The sequence below is a fragment of the Trichinella spiralis genome, assembly GCF_000181795.1.
Source record: "Trichinella spiralis strain ISS 195 chromosome Unknown Scfld2, whole genome shotgun sequence".
Classification (NCBI taxonomy): Eukaryota; Metazoa; Nematoda; class Enoplea; order Trichinellida; family Trichinellidae; genus Trichinella; species Trichinella spiralis.
The window spans coordinates 9867057-9878706 of NW_003526941.1; the positions used below are offsets into that span (position 1 = coordinate 9867057).

Below are 11650 nucleotides of genomic sequence, written 5' to 3' on the forward strand. Positions count from 1 at the left end.
ATAATGAGTAGCCAAGGCTAAAATCCATAATCATAGTGGGGAGATTTTATTACTGATAAGAATAAAATACTTAGAAACTAGGAGGCGGAAAAAACCAAACCTGAATTGATGTGATTTCAGACAATCTGAAATCAACTGATATTACAAAATCTCTTGAAAACTGAAACAAATAAACAGCTAATATATGCACACGTGAGACAAAAGTTGGTGTTGCCGCGATGTCGAATGAAGGAAAGAATGAGAAAATAAAGTGTGATGGTCGATTTCAGGCGAAATTTTCACCGCATTGCTTGTTTCCACCATTAGACAAAATACGGCTTTGTTCTATGAGTTTGATAAATATCGTGCATATGCCTCTGTCAAAAATTATTCACGTATCTCGTCACATCAGATGAATTTCCAAATGCGATTTTAGTGCAAAGGGAAATTATAAATTGCGCACAGCTAACGCGGTTACGCTAAAACTAAGATGACCAGAAACAATTGGCGGTTAAAATTTAGCTGAAGTGGACCAAGCTGAATTTCAAACACCTCTGCAGGAATAAAAATTCCTACTTCTCACGCCCCCCCTGGAACCTTCCTACGCCCCCCTAGGGGGGCGCGACCCCCTGGTTGAGAAACACTGTTCTAGATGAAGATTAATTGATGGATTGGGTTTAGTTTGATCTCTCTTTTTTGTCGTGTTAAGAAATATATTATTTTAAAAAAAAACTGCCAACTGTGTTAGATATGTTTACAAATTTTATTCTTCGCCAAAGAAATTGTGAATTTATTTTTAACCATTCAGTGACGCAAGTTTAAAAAATGATCCTATTGCTATTTAAAATTTGCATGAGCCTTCCATTTCAATTTGTCAAAAGTGTTGATTTGATGCGCTTTTACGAGTAATGTCATCGATGCGAATTATCAAAATCTTTCGACGCAGTGATTAATATTGATTGTGTTGAATCTTTTAGCCCACGTCCAACATCTGATCTTTAGATGAGGATTGATTAGTAAAAAGCAGTTAATGCTTTTATTTTTAATAGTTTCAACAGCAACTTCGCATGAAAATTCGCCTAAAGTGCTTTTTAACCAATTTATCTGAATTATTGCCAATAAAGACAAGCATTCTTCAAAGTGTTTCTTATATGTATATTTTATCTCTTGAGCATCTTTTATCAAGGCTTTGGTGTTTGTCGTCCATCTATTTGAGAAGTTCAAGCTTGAACAGCAGCATCTATTTTTCATTTGTAATAAATATATAACGAGTTCAAATTATATATATGATGCAATGTAAAATCGAATGAGATTATTAAAATAAAAATTATATCAAGCGTCATATTTTTATCTTTATTTTTTATAAATTTATTATTCTTTTTTATTTTTAGCATTTTTCTTGACTCTTTGTAATAATAATAAAAAATATATGACCTTGAAATGTTACTTGAATAAGAAACAACATTTATAAATTAACCGGTTGTTGTGAAATGATGTTTCTTTACTGCCTCAATATCAGATGTGTTTTATCATGTCTTGTGTTCATGCTATTTAAGTTTCACTTTCACTTTCTTGACTTTAAGCATGCAACTTTCTATTTTTATAATTATTTGTTCTTTTAACTCTAATCTTTTCCTGATTATTCATTTTTATCAACCAAGTTTGCTGTCACGTTGCGTTGAAATCAAATTATAAAATGCTTTTTTTGTCTTCTCTCTGCGATTGCTGATTTTTTGAAATTTCATATTCACTACCTTCCTCATGCAAAACACATTGTTTGACTAATGATTTCCATTCATGTTTCATTGTTGATATGGTGATGTGTTGTGCTTGCTTTTAGCTATGCCATCTGGCGTAAATTCTAATTTAATTATTTTTCTGTGTTGACTGGGCTCACATGTCGGATATATCTTATCTTTAAGTTAGGTTCATTAGGGAAATACCGTATGTGAAATTTCTAATCCGATCGTCAAGCCGATGCACACTTTTTGAACATTGATTGTGTTGTTGTTCATCATCCAACATTTGCACAGATTTCTTCTTTCGGCTGCATATAGATAATTGCATTTTTGCAGAAATTCGATGAAGCCATGATCGAGTTGGATTTTCTACTAGACATGGAAGATGAAGCTCAGCGTCGTAAATGGCTGCAGGTTATTTGATATACTACATCCAAATTTATATTAAAATGTTCTTATCTTTTTAATATTTAGGAACAATTGCAACTACACTGCTCTAACAAGGCAAAGGCTGAAGTATGTTTATGTTTTTTTTCTTGGTTTTATCCATACGTTATGCACGAATAAAGTTTTCATTATGATGTTTATTAATTAATATTGAAACATTTTTCAGCAATAAACATGTCTCTTAATATGAGTTTTAATTAGTTGTTTGTTGAAGTTTTGTTAAATTCTTTAAATTAAACTTTATCTCCATGGTAAACTGAACAAATTTGTAAACTGAATAAACTCAGTAAATCTTGTGATGCAAAAAAAATATTTATTTATTTATCTATTCACTTGTTCATTTGTTAAGGCTTTCATCGAAGAGCTTCTGGAAAAGTTGAAGACATTATGAATGTTAAAGCTGTCTCGGTTGAAATTAAAAATATTTACCTTACCACATTATCTGATTGAAAAAGAAAACAAAAAACCAACATGCAACTTTATGGAAGTTTTATGCAAGAAAAATACATGTCTTTTTTGTTAATGTCTTCTTTTGTAATGAGGTTCATTTTTAATTATTCTCCTACTGTATGTTTTTTCTATCGCCTTCAAATGTTAAGTGTGAAAAGTATTTTCACTTGTTAGTCATAAACGAACAAACAGTTTTTTACGAATGTAACGAAAACGTTTAACAATTCTTTGCATTACTGAAAAATGAAAAAATCAACTATTTTTACAGCATATTTTTAATAATTTTCTTCAATCATTGTGCCAATGATTTAGTTAATCAAATTTTTGATACAAAAAAAGATTCTAGATGATTTATAAATAGTACTACATGAAAGAAGTAAAGTATTTTAAAAAGTTCTGCAAGGTGAAATTGGATGATAAAAGTAACGATCTGACAATTTTTGTTGCAATTCTTAAAAAAAAATTTTCCGGATCACAATGCACGTACGTACGTATGACTGTATTGCACATTTCATGTAAAAAATAGGGCACTAGTACAGTGGAACTTCGATTATTTGAACACACAATTTTTGGGGGGCCTTCGGATAATCAGTCGTTTTCCATTTTTCTAAATCTATGTACGTGATTGAAGCGTTTATAGCTGTGATTCTCAATCAGACGGGGACGTTCTGTTTATTATGCGACGTTATTTGCCCCTTTACTCGCTTAAATTGCACGAGCGTTTATTAATACGGTCGATCATATTTTTCAGCGCTACGCTGAAAAAGCACCAGATTTACTTTGTGTCAGATTTTATAAAAATCTGTAATAAGTTTCTGCTTTAATGAAGACAGCTTCTTCTGTGCAGAGACATCGCGAATACGTCTCACTAGCATCAGCTGAGTAGCGCTGAACTCCTTCAGCTGCTCCCTCCACTTGAAGCCTAATTTGAAGGAAAAATAGGCTTCTGAATGGCTCAGACCCTTCTCATTTGGCTTATCAGACACATCACCGTCTTTATTTTCATCTTTTTCCACTACTTCCAGTATTTCATAGTCAGTTAATGTTTCACATAATGGAGTATCATCATCGGCTAGCCACTGTACAACTTCATCCCGCGATAACTTAAATTTCTCGAACATTTCTATTGTAAAGTTGTAAAATCATCATCACAGTCTGTTGATTGGTTTACACATTCTTCATTGTAACCAAGAAGTTTATTCCATGATGCACGCAAAGTAGATCCTGAAATCGAGTCCCACGCATGCGCAGTTATATAGCAGCAATCCTTCAAATTTATGCTTTTAATTTGTAACACCATATCGTCTGCATCAGCTTCTGAAAAGACAATTCTTCGCAAGAGTTCTTTCCTATATCGGGATAGATATGTGAAATTGTTTACAGACGCACACCACAATTCTCAGCAATTTACCTGAACAACTCGCCAATTTCCATTAGTCTGCACATCTTTAGTTTTTGCTCTAAATTCAAAACCTTTCTCTTTCTAGTAATAGACATACATAATGGAAATAACAATTTAGCCAACAACAGAATGTTACAGTATTACTAAAATGCAGGTTGAATTAATATCATAAACAATGCACTTTAACAAGCCGGCCAAATGTTCGGACAATCAGGTGTTCAGATAATCGGTTATCGGGATAATCGGAGTTCCACTGTATTATGAAATTTGAAATTAGATAAATTTTTATAAACACGGAGTTTTGATTGTATAAACTAAAATAATATCTTGGTCAAAATTTTACCTTGCTTTCAGTTTGTTTACTGTAGTATTGTAGAAATACTGTTGTAGGGGATTGTGCGAAAATTTTCCAGATATCAGTTTTTTTGTTTCCTATATACGAAGTTTCAGACGTTGATTTTTAATTTTTTATATTTTGGAAAATTTATTCAACTTTGCCTGACCAAAAAGTTGTCGATTTTACTGCTTGATTATTCAATTAATTGACGTTCTTTAATTTTTCACATTTGAGCTGTACGTGCAGAAAATGAAAATTTCATCTTTGTGTCTAGACGACGTGTTAGAAAATTCACCACAAGTGAGTTTTCTCATTTTCCGTTGTTTCAGAACAATTGTTGTACAGGAACATTCTATTTTTTGTTTATTTATATTCAAGTTTTCATTAAATTTTAAAATTATCCCATTTGTTTGATTTAATTTAATAAAAAATCATGATATCAACAATAAATCAGTGATGAAATATTTTTTTTCCCAATTGATTGTAGAAATTTGCCTTACAGGAAAGACAACAACAGACTTTCTGAAATTGTTGGGGATACGGAGTAAATATTTGCGCCCCCAACCAGTATTTTCCAAGCTGTTCTTATTATCACTTGAATTTCTTGTTCAACACTGCACCCCGTTGACAAATAATTGATAATAGTATTCTCTTTCAGCTGTTTCAGAAAAAAATATTGCACATTACCCAATGAATTAATAATAAAGTTGTTTTTACTTCAATATCTGTTGCTCGGCAAATACGACATTTCAGCGTTCTACCTGTTGTACATTTTAAAAGGACAGCAACATAATAATTTTCTAATGCACTCAATTGTGCCCAGTTTTGTCATTGCAGGTCAATGCATTTCACTTATTGGTGTAAAAATATTCAATGTGAAATGTTACCAGAAACAGGTGGTTGACTTTTCTTTGCATCCGTTTGCCCCCCAGCAAAGAGAAAACAAGAAAAAAGCTTTTTTTTCTCTTTGGAATAGAAAAAATTAATACTTTTCAAACATTTACTGTAAAAGATGTTTTTTTTTCTTCACATTTGGAATCTGGTTAGTTGTATTTTGAAGAGTAGGTTTTTGCAAATTTTTAAACTTATCATTTATTACAGATATTTTCAGAAAAAAATTAAACTGATGTTCAAATTTTTTAAGACAAGATGTATGCTTAAAGTTTTTGAAGAAGATGCAAAGCTGTTGCACGAGTATGTGAATCAATTTCAGGATCAACTTGAAAGCCTCGTTGCGGCGCAGGTATAAATTAATTTTTTTCTTTTACTTCGTATCAGTTTAATAACGGTAAAATATGCAAATTGTGATAAGTTTTGAATTTTTATCCTTAGAAACAAGTAGCCCAATCGATGGAAAAGTTGTCGGCATTTTTGGGCAGTTATTCAAGAGTGTGTTTTCCGCTCGCGTTGAACGACTTGGAATTTCCTGCTTTGTTGGAAAAATTTCAAGGCAGAATTTGTGAGGTGATCAATTAGATTGATAGGGAGAAATTGTATTTGTTTCATTTTTATTTTTTGGTTTTGCAATTCATATTTTTGTCCGATAATTCAGTTGGGATCTTGGATGAACTTGATGGTGCAGCAGTTGCGAAATTGCGTTTTGTACCCTGTGAACAAGTTGTTGTCTCGGTTGGTTGAACTTGAAAATCACAAAGAGGAATACGACGAATTGTCGGACGATTTGAATACATCTTTGTTGAAATTGGTGAAACTTTCCCCTAAATGTCCTGCAAAAAAAGTTGAAGAAATTGGAACCGAATACGGTTTGATGCGTCAACGTTTCCACCAGGTGAACATTAGAAATCTAATATAGTGAATAAATGTTTTCTTTTTACAATATTTCTCTTAATTATTATTAGGCAGGATTGAATTATTTTACACTGTTAAATTTGTTGCAATATCAGCGTCGCATTGCTGTCGTAGAACCTTTGCTTAGTCTGATGTATGCGTATCGTTCTTTCTTTCGCATGGGCAATCAGTGTATGAGTCATGATGAAGAATTGGACGATTTCTTTACCAGAGTACAAGAGCAAATTCAGAGGTTGTTTCATTTTTTGAAACAGTTTCATGCATACTGCGTATTTGATGTAATTCTTATTTATTTTTTCAGTTTTCATATAGAACAACAAGCATATGGTCAGTCGACACAAGATTACATGAAAACTGTTGAAGAGATTGGCCGTCTTCAACCGGATATTTATTACGCAGAAGGTTCACCTTTGGACAAATTTACTGCTGACAAGAATCCAATCAGACACAAGCGGGGCTATTTATTTTTCAAATCGTATTTCATTATTTATTGTTCACTAAATGACATGACTGAATGATATTTTTTTTCTAGAAAAACTGCACTTTTGACAAAATGGGATCGGATATATTTTTACACAGAAAATCGCAATTTAGTATCGCAAGGACGTGATGATGTAAATATTGAATATTATTATTATTATTCAAATTCAAAATGACTAGAACATAAAGAAGAACTATTGTGCAACTTCTGTTTGCAGTTTTATTATTATTTGGTCACCTTTTTTCTTCAGATTGCAAGTCAAATTTTACTCGAAATTGACAATACGGTACATGCATCGTTTGCTGATCATGAAGAACGGCGTTACTGTTTCAGCATTGGTTGCGCCAATGCTGAATTCAAGAAGCAGTTCATATTTCAAGCGATCTGTGAAAAAGATTGTCGAGAATGGATTGAAGCGATTAATTACATATCTCAGCATGGAAATGAGTCTCCTTATAGAGAAAGTTTGTCGACGGTTGAAAACACCAGTCCACCTACAGAACCGACACCAGATAACAACAGCACATCGGAACGGGCATTTGGTGGTAAATCTGACAACAGCTCTGTTATCAGCTTCGGCGCCACTACTACTACTCCGATACAATTTGACATGCTCAACTGGTCCGACGAGGAAGAATTGCCGACAGATACAACACTGCTAAGTTCAAGCGACGAAGGTAAATGCAAATTTACATAATATATCATTCTAACATATCAGTATTTTTATTCTCTTATTTCCTTGTTTTTTTGCACTGTAATTGAAATTAATGTTTTACTAAAGCAAAACTTCGCTTTTTAAGAGATACAAATGATGAATACGTTCGAAGTGAAATTTCTCGGCTGTATGGAAGTGGAAAATGATCGTCGAGAAACAACGGCCCACGATGCAATTCGTCAAGTGCTCCAGGCTCGCATGGTGCACAATATCATCCGAGCCGTCGATATGAAAATGCTGCTTGCAGGCAAGCCGGCTGATCAGCTGCGTTTGCTTCATCCGGATAGTGGCCGTTTGAAAGCACGCTTCGCCATGGTTGATTTGGTCTACTGGACCTCGCACGCGAACAACGAACGCGTACTCGCGTTTACAGTAAGACGGCGTGGGCGTAAAGAAGGCGGCAAAAATCTATTCATTTGTTATGTGCTTGAATCGACTGGCTGCGAAGCTGCCAGCGAAATCTGCGACGCAATCGCAGAATCCGTGAAAACTGCTTTACAGTCATTTCCGATCAATACGCCATCGTAGAAAACAATAACGAAACCACAATACTAACATTTATTCTTTACCTTTTCTTTCAGCATTCATTAAACGTCAAATGGGTGCTCAAAATTAACACAAAAATAGACATATATATATATATATATATATATGTATATTCACCAGAGAGTAAAATGCGAAGCATAAAAGAGGAAATCTTTGTTATTGTTAACCCGGTAGATGTTGCTTTTCCATTTCTGTTTCTTATACAACGTTCTTTTCATGACAATCATTTAGACTAGAATAAAAGTGGGTCAACCAAAACACTACTATTGTGCACACGTATTCAACATTTATTACAAATCTTTAAAAGCGTCAATCGCATAACAAATTTCCTTATAATTCATTCAATTTAAATCTACTTACAATAATCATTTTAGTAGTAGTTCTTAAACATCTTCATCATGATACCACCAAGATGTGTGCTTTGGATTTTTGCTGCTACGCAAGACGTACACAGCATTGTCTGGTGGTTCTTTTTTTTCTTTGCAGCTAGAAAGCATTGACAAAATGGACAGACAAACCGAATGAACACCCAATGCCGGTGTCCAATCTTCACCAAGAATGGACAAACAAATGTGGCCGTTGCTGTAGACGTGCGGATGAACTGGTATGTTAGGGCCGATAAAAACCACTTGCGGGGATGAGAATGGGTAATTGTCGCCAAAAATAAACTGAAGTTTGAATTTTTCACCAGCATACAGCGTACCGGGTGCACCATCCATCTCAACTATCCATCGATTCATATTGTCTTGATCTTCGGTCATACTTATGCCTGGTGTAGGGCTTGACCGCATCTGACTGATTTCTTTTTGCAGCCGCCGACTTAATGGATTCGACATGCTTCAAAAATGAAAATCTGAAAAATGTGAGATTAGTTCAAAATTAACAATTCCATGTTTGAACGTGATAATACTGAAACCAAGTCAACTGGAACTGAAATAACAACATGGAATATAATATACAATTCGGCACAAATGAACTTAATGCAAAATTTAGACGAATGCAAATGCACGTTGTATTGATTACTAACCGTTTTAAGACTTAAGAGTAAATTTCGCAATCAATCAATAAGAAATAAATATCACTTAGCAAAACGCCTATCGAATATTTTTAAACGTACGTTACAATAAAACTTACAGTATACATTAATTGCCCAAAGGTTCCTGCTTCTAATATTTTCGCCATTTCTTTTACATTTTATTTTGATGCATTACAGAGCGTTTCATAAATGAATTAAATTTACAATAAAATAAAACTATTTTTAAAAAGTAATTTTTAAAATACTTTAAAAAATTTAATCCGCAAATACATTATCTTGTTTTCTACAGTATACTATTATGCAAGTGTCATATTAAATATCAATATCAGACTCTTTGATTAACTGCTAATAAACTTATAGTATTAAATTAATAAGGTAATTGTTATTTTACAGTGAAAACTAAATTATTGGAAACGCAGTGCTGCTATTTGAAAATAATTTTCATGTTGTATTAGAACTAAGTTAATAGCTATGAACTTGCTAGTAAACTGTTTTGCAAATGAACATCAAGTAACAGAACAAGTGCCATTGTGTTCAAACGTTGAGCACATGAATAAAATAAAAAATTAGAAACTTCTTGATGTGATACGAAAACACTAACAACAAGACAAACGATGCAAAGCTTTTTGTTATTGTTTCTTTGCCATATTTCTTTGTTATTTTTTCAAATGTAACCAGCAACAAAAATAATTATTATTGTTAGATTAATTATAATTAATTATTATGTAAAAAATGAATATTAATTATTCGACCAAAGCGATTTTTAATACTTTTAGAAATTCATTCGTGTTGTGCAAGTACAGCAGTTCACAAGTGCATTTCAAAGCTACTGATAATCAAGAAAAATATTTATCATGAACTCAGCATGAATTCTATTATGTTGTTAATCAATCGCAATAAAAATTGTATCAGTGACGGCTGCGATAACAATTAAAAGAAAGTCAACACCAGAAGTCAATTCAAAAATGATAATTACATTGCACGAATTAAAAAAGTAGAACGACCTTTATCCAGCGGCACAAACATTTTGCTATATATATAGCGTGATTGCGACACTCAGTCAGTGTTATAGCGAGAGTCAGTGAAAGCGTGTTGATAGCTTGTTCGTGCGTACTGCTGGAATTCATATCAGCTTGTTAATAAACGTTAAAGACCAGAAATATGGCTCGAATGAATGACCAACAAGATGAACGCATGAATGAAGAACAAACTCACATGAATCCGCAGAAGTTTACAGTAACATGAATATTACAAATGGTGACGAGAATGAAATCCAAAAAAGAACTGCCACTACGCCCGTTCACGGAAAAGTCCGGCATTCGGTACAGCGATGACGCCTTTTTCTGGAAATGGAGACCAAAAATATGGTTGTGATTGGAAGAAAAAATTTCGAATAGACATCCCGCAATTCGAAGAGAATGCAATCCAAAAGGAAACAGTTATACAAAATCATGGCATTCTGACAAAAGCCACGGTATGGTTGCTGAAGCAGGAAACCTCCTCCACACAAACAAAATTGTAGGCCCGCCCGCCATTCCCTACAGAATTGTATAACCGCCCGCAAAACCTTCCATCCATAGAAAATTGTACAACTGCCCGCCACTCTCGCCACCCATACAGTGTTGTATACCTGCCTGCCACTCTGTTCTTTACACATATAGAGTGGGACACCCTACCGCCAAACTCTCCACCCAAACAGTTGTAAACCAGCGCGCCACTCTGTCCTCTACACATACAGAGTGATGCGCTCCCCCCCCCAACCAATGCCTCTGACACAAACAGATTGTATACCCGCCCGCCAATCCCTAACAAACAGAAAGTTGTATACCCGCCCTGCACTTCCTCCCATCCATACAGAGTTGTTTACCGGACCGCCACTTTGTTTTCCACCCAAACAGAGCTGTACACCGCCCCCCCCCCAATCCCTCCTCCACGAAAACAGAGATTCATAGCTTTCATTCCCGCCCTGCACTTCCTCCCAGCCAAACAGAGTTGTACACCCCTTGCCAATTCCACCTATACATAGTTGCATACCGTCCGAAACTCTGTACACTACATATGCAGAGTCGATAAACCTCCCGCCAACAACTCCACCCACATAGAGTTCTACACCCCCCGCCAATCCCGCCACCAAAAGAGAATTGCACACCTGTCCGCCACTTTTTCCTCCACCCCAACAGAATTGTACACCTACCCTCCATTCCGTCCTCAACACAGAAAATTGTACACCCACTTCCGAATCCTCCACCCATACAGAGTTGCACACCCACCGCCAATCCCGCCACCAAAAGAGAACTGCTCACCCGTCCGTCACTTTCTCCAACCAAGCAGAATCGTATACCTGCCCTTCATTTCCTCCTCCACACAGAGTATTGTATATCTGCCCGTTAATCCCTACACGCATATAGAAATGTACACCTCCCCACTATACCCTACATCTCAACAGATTTGTATTTTTCGCCCGCCATTCCTTCCACTCACACAGAGTTGCACTCTCTGCCATCGCCAATCACTCCTCCCAAACAGAGTTATACACCGACTTCGCACTCCCTCGTTAACACGTGCAGATTGCAACGCGAACCGCTTGCCTTCCCTCCACCATAAAACAGTTGTACACGCCTTCGCCAATCCCGTCAGCAAAAGAGATTTCTTACCCGTCGTCACTTTCTTCTTCAACCGAAAGAATTGTATATCTGCTCGACATTCCCT

General features: G+C 35.1%; 5 protein-coding genes across 5 annotated transcripts; 3 read left to right on the top strand and 2 right to left on the bottom strand.

Annotated features, from left to right (window-relative positions):
- Nucleotides 1-2069: 2069 nt before the first annotated feature.
- On the top strand, nucleotides 2070-2337 carry Tsp_07607 (conserved hypothetical protein). Its single transcript, XM_003381014.1, has 3 exons — nucleotides 2070-2132; nucleotides 2193-2234; nucleotides 2332-2337. Exons 1-3 carry the CDS (start codon nucleotides 2070-2072, stop codon nucleotides 2335-2337), a joined length of 111 nt encoding a protein of 36 aa, XP_003381062.1.
- A 1063-nt stretch (nucleotides 2338-3400) lies between these two features.
- On the bottom strand, nucleotides 3401-3915 carry Tsp_07606 (conserved hypothetical protein). The gene is made up of 2 exons (XM_003381015.1): nucleotides 3787-3915; nucleotides 3401-3718 (listed from the first exon to the last, which is right to left on the bottom strand). The coding sequence occupies exons 1-2, from the start codon at nucleotides 3913-3915 to the stop codon at nucleotides 3401-3403; spliced, it is 447 nt and encodes a 148-aa protein (XP_003381063.1).
- A 1242-nt stretch (nucleotides 3916-5157) lies between these two features.
- Nucleotides 5158-7887, top strand: Tsp_07605 (putative DCC-interacting protein 13-alpha). Its single transcript, XM_003381016.1, has 9 exons — nucleotides 5158-5250; nucleotides 5499-5597; nucleotides 5687-5818; nucleotides 5907-6143; nucleotides 6214-6395; nucleotides 6465-6638; nucleotides 6696-6777; nucleotides 6895-7321; nucleotides 7445-7887. Exons 1-9 carry the CDS (start codon nucleotides 5158-5160, stop codon nucleotides 7885-7887), a joined length of 1869 nt encoding a protein of 622 aa, XP_003381064.1.
- A 126-nt stretch (nucleotides 7888-8013) lies between these two features.
- Nucleotides 8014-8759, bottom strand: Tsp_07604 (ubiquitin-conjugating enzyme E2-18 kDa). Its single transcript, XM_003381017.1, has 2 exons — nucleotides 8266-8759; nucleotides 8014-8137 (listed from the first exon to the last, which is right to left on the bottom strand). The coding sequence occupies exon 1, from the start codon at nucleotides 8739-8741 to the stop codon at nucleotides 8289-8291; it is 453 nt and encodes a 150-aa protein (XP_003381065.1). The 5' UTR covers nucleotides 8742-8759; the 3' UTR covers nucleotides 8014-8137; nucleotides 8266-8288.
- A 1343-nt stretch (nucleotides 8760-10102) lies between these two features.
- Tsp_07603 (conserved hypothetical protein) lies at nucleotides 10103-10463 on the top strand. Its single transcript, XM_003381018.1, has 2 exons — nucleotides 10103-10177; nucleotides 10224-10463. The coding sequence occupies exons 1-2, from the start codon at nucleotides 10103-10105 to the stop codon at nucleotides 10461-10463; spliced, it is 315 nt and encodes a 104-aa protein (XP_003381066.1).
- The last annotated feature ends 1187 nt before the right edge of the window (nucleotides 10464-11650 follow it).